The 3,530-nt window shown below is 45.8% G+C and overlaps 1 protein-coding gene across 1 annotated transcript; it reads right to left on the bottom strand.

Annotated features, from left to right (window-relative positions):
• Positions 1 to 1,427: 1,427 nt before the first annotated feature.
• Positions 1,428 to 2,709, bottom strand: LOC103108330 (glyceraldehyde-3-phosphate dehydrogenase-like). Its single transcript, XM_007517246.3, has one exon. The coding sequence runs from the start codon at positions 2,637 to 2,639 to the stop codon at positions 1,638 to 1,640; it is 1,002 nt and encodes a 333-aa protein (XP_007517308.1). The 5' UTR covers positions 2,640 to 2,709; the 3' UTR covers positions 1,428 to 1,637.
• Positions 2,710 to 3,530: the final 821 nt, after the last annotated feature.

Consider the following 3,530-nt stretch of genomic DNA (forward strand, 5'->3'; position numbering starts at 1 on the left):
TAGGTCCTCTGTCATCCTTCTTGGATCTGTATTCTCCCCACCCACTGCAGTCTTTTACTTTGGTGCAATATGCCAATTCCAGTTCAAGTTCCACTTGTGTTTTCTCTTCTGATCTTGTGTTTCAACTTCTGCCTGAGATTGAGATCATCCCATATTCATCCTTCTGTTTCTGACTTATTTCACTTAACATGAATTTTTCAAGGTCCATCCAAGATCGGCTGAAAACAGTGAAGTCACCGTTTTTAATAGCTGAATAGTATTCCATTGTGTATATATATATACCACAACTTTCACAGCCACTCATCTGTTGTTGGACACCTGGGTTGCTTCCAAGTTTTGGCTATTACAAATTGTGCTGATAAGAACATATGTGTACACAGATCTTTTTGGATGGGTGTGTTGGATTCCTTAGGATATATCCCCAGGAGAGGAATTGCAGGATGATAGGGTAGGTCCATTTCTAGCCTTCTGAGAGTTCTCCAGACTATTCTCCACAGAGATTGGACCAATTGACATTCCCACCAGCAGTGCTGGAGGGTTTCTTTGACCCCACAACCTCTCCAGCACTTGCTGCTGTTCCCTTTTCTGATGTAGGACATTCTCACAGGAGTGAAGTGGTATCTCATTGTTGTCTTTATTTGCATTTCTCTAACAATCAAAGACTTGGAGCATTTTTTCATGTGTTTCTCGGCCTTTTGGATCTCTTCTGTAGTGAATATTCTGTCCATGTCCTCTCCCCATTTTTGGATGGGGTTATTTGTCTTCTTGTTATTGAGTTTGGCAAGCTCTTTATATACTTTGATTATTAGCTGCTTGTCTGATGTATGGCATGTAAAGGTCTTCTCCCATTCTGTGAGGGGTCTCTTGGTTTGGGTAGTGGTTTCTTTTGCTGTGCAGAAGCTTTTTAATTTGATGTAGTCCCATAGGTTTATACTTGCCTTAGTCTTCTTTGTAACTGGATTTGTTTCATTGAAGATGTCTTTAAAATTTATGTGGAAAAGAGTTCTGCCAATACGTTCCTCTAAGAAATTACCTTTTTATGGGAGTCGGGTGGTAGCGCAGCAGGCTAAACACACCTGGTGTGAAGCTCAAAGACCGCCGTAAGGATCCCGGTTTGAGCCCCTGGCTCCCCACCTGCCAGGGAGTTGCTTCACAAGTGGTGAAAGCAGGTCTGCAGGTGTCTTTCTCTCCCCCTCTCTGTCTTACCCTCCTCTCTCCATTTCTCTCTGTCCTATCTAACAACAACAACATCAATAACAACAACAAAAATAACTATAACAACAATAAAAAACAAGGGCAACAAAAGGGAAAATAAATAAATAAGTAAATTACCTTTTTATTTATTGTTATTATTTATTTTTTATTGCCAGTAGGGTTATTGCTGGGGCTTGGTGCCTGTATGATGAGTCCACTGCTCCCTGTAGCCATTTTCTTTTTTTTTTTTTTTGGCAGGGTATGGTGCACTTTATTGATGTTAGGTGACAATACAGGACTCTCTGAGCCCCTCCCCTCCTTCAGAGGGTCTGGGATGGAATCTGGAAGCCAGGAGATCCTTGGTGTTAGATGATTGGGGAAGGACCCCCCCCCAAGCAAGGGCTGCTTTCCCTCCCCTGGGGTGGCAGATCCATCCAGAGGGCTCACTCCTTTGAGGCCATGTAGGCCATCAGGTCCACCACACGGTTGCTGTAGCCAAACTCATTGTCATACCAGGAGATGAGCTTGACAAAGTGGTCGTTGAGGGCAATGCCCGCACCGGCGTCAAAGGTGGAGGAGTGGGTGTCACTATTGAAGTCACAGGAGACGACCTGGTCCTCGGTGTAGCCTAGGATGCCCTTGAGGGGACCATCAGAAGCCTGCTTCACCACCTTCTTGATTTCGTCATACTTGGCCGCTTTCTCCAGGCGGCAGGTCAGATCCACCACAGACACGTTGGGGGTGGGCACACGGAAGGCCATGCCAGTAAGCTTCCCATTAAGCTCAGGGATGACCTTGCCCACAGCCTTGACGGCGCCGGTGGAGGCAGGGATGATGTTCTGGGCAGCTCCTCGGCCGTCACGCCACATCTTCCCAGAGGGGCCGTCCACGGTCTTCTGGGTGGCGGTGATGGCATGGACTGTGGTCATGAGTCCCTCAACGATGCCAAAGTTGTCATGGATGACCTTGGCCAGTGGAGCCAGGCAGTTGGTGGTGCAGGAAGCGTTGCTGACAATCTTGAGGGAGTTGTCGTACTTCTCATGGTTCACACCCATCACAAACATGGGGGCATCGGCGGATGGAGCAGAGATGATCACCCGCTTGGCACCACCCTTCAGGTGAGCCCCAGCCTTCTCCATGGTTGTGAAGACCCCAGTAGACTCCACGACGTACTCGGCACCAGCATCACCCCACTTGATGTTGGCGGGGTCTCTCTCCTGGAAGATGGAGATGGGCTTTCCATTGATGACAAGCTTCCCGTTCTCCGCCTTGACACTGCCCTTGAATTTGCCATGAGTGGAGTCATACTGGAACATGTAGACCATGTAGTTGAGGTCGATGAAGGGGTCGTTGATGGCAACGATTTCCACTTTGCCAGAGTCAAATGCGGCCCGGGTGACCAGGCGTCCGATGCGGCCAAATCCATTCACGCCGACCTTCACCATGGTGTCTCCAGAGGCTGGCGCTGCGAAGAGAGAAGCGGCTTCCGAGGAGCAGGAGCACAGAGAGCCCCCTGTAGCCATTTTCTCTCTCTCTTTCTCTGTCTTTTTTTTCCTCTCTCTCTTTTTTCTTATTTTATAGGACAGAGAGAAGCTGAGAAGGTAGGGACAGCAGAGAAAGAGAGAGAAATATAGACACCTGCAGACCTGTTTAACTGCTTGTGATATGTCCCTCCTGCAGGTGGGCAGGGGCCATGAACCTGAGTCTTTGTGCATGGTAATGTGTGTACTTAACTGGATGTGCCATCACCTGGCCCCCAGAAGTTACCTTTTTTCTTTTTTAAATTCCCTTGTTACTAACAAGTTACCTACATTTTAAAATTAAGGTTTTTTTTTTTTTTAGCATGAACAATTTTGGTTTTATAGTCATATTGGTTAACTTAGAAGTTAATGTATGTTCTTTAAATGTGGCTATGACATTCTGCCAGTTTTCAAAACTGAAATGCTTTGGTTCCATGAGGCATTCTGAAATGAAAGTAGGGAGCTGCTGATATTTTGAATCTATGGATAACGTTTTTGGTGTAAGGATGGTCATGGTGTCATAGACATGCAGGAAAATGTGACATTGGGGCTCAACCATCAACACTTTGCCTAATTTTCTTCTTCTTTTTTTAAAATTTATTTCTTTATTGGGAAATGGGGAATTAATGTTTTACATTCAACAGTAAATACAATAGTTTGTTCATGCATCACATTCCCCAGTTTCCCATTTAACAATACAACCCCCACTATGTCATTTATCATCCTTCCTAATTTTCTTCTTATATCTGGGGCATAGCTCTTATTATGCTGTGTTCTTCAGTCAGTCAGATATGCCATGTTGTGGCACGCTTGTGT

The sequence above is a fragment of the Erinaceus europaeus genome, chromosome 2 (genome assembly GCF_950295315.1).
Source record: "Erinaceus europaeus chromosome 2, mEriEur2.1, whole genome shotgun sequence".
NCBI classification, from domain to species: domain Eukaryota; kingdom Metazoa; phylum Chordata; class Mammalia; order Eulipotyphla; family Erinaceidae; genus Erinaceus; species Erinaceus europaeus.

Excerpts from the sequence above, each read along its gene's own strand:
- LOC103108330 (XM_007517246.3), bottom strand. The coding sequence starts at position 2,639 with ATGGTGAAGGTCGGCGTGAATGGATTTGGCCGCATCGGACGCCTGGTC.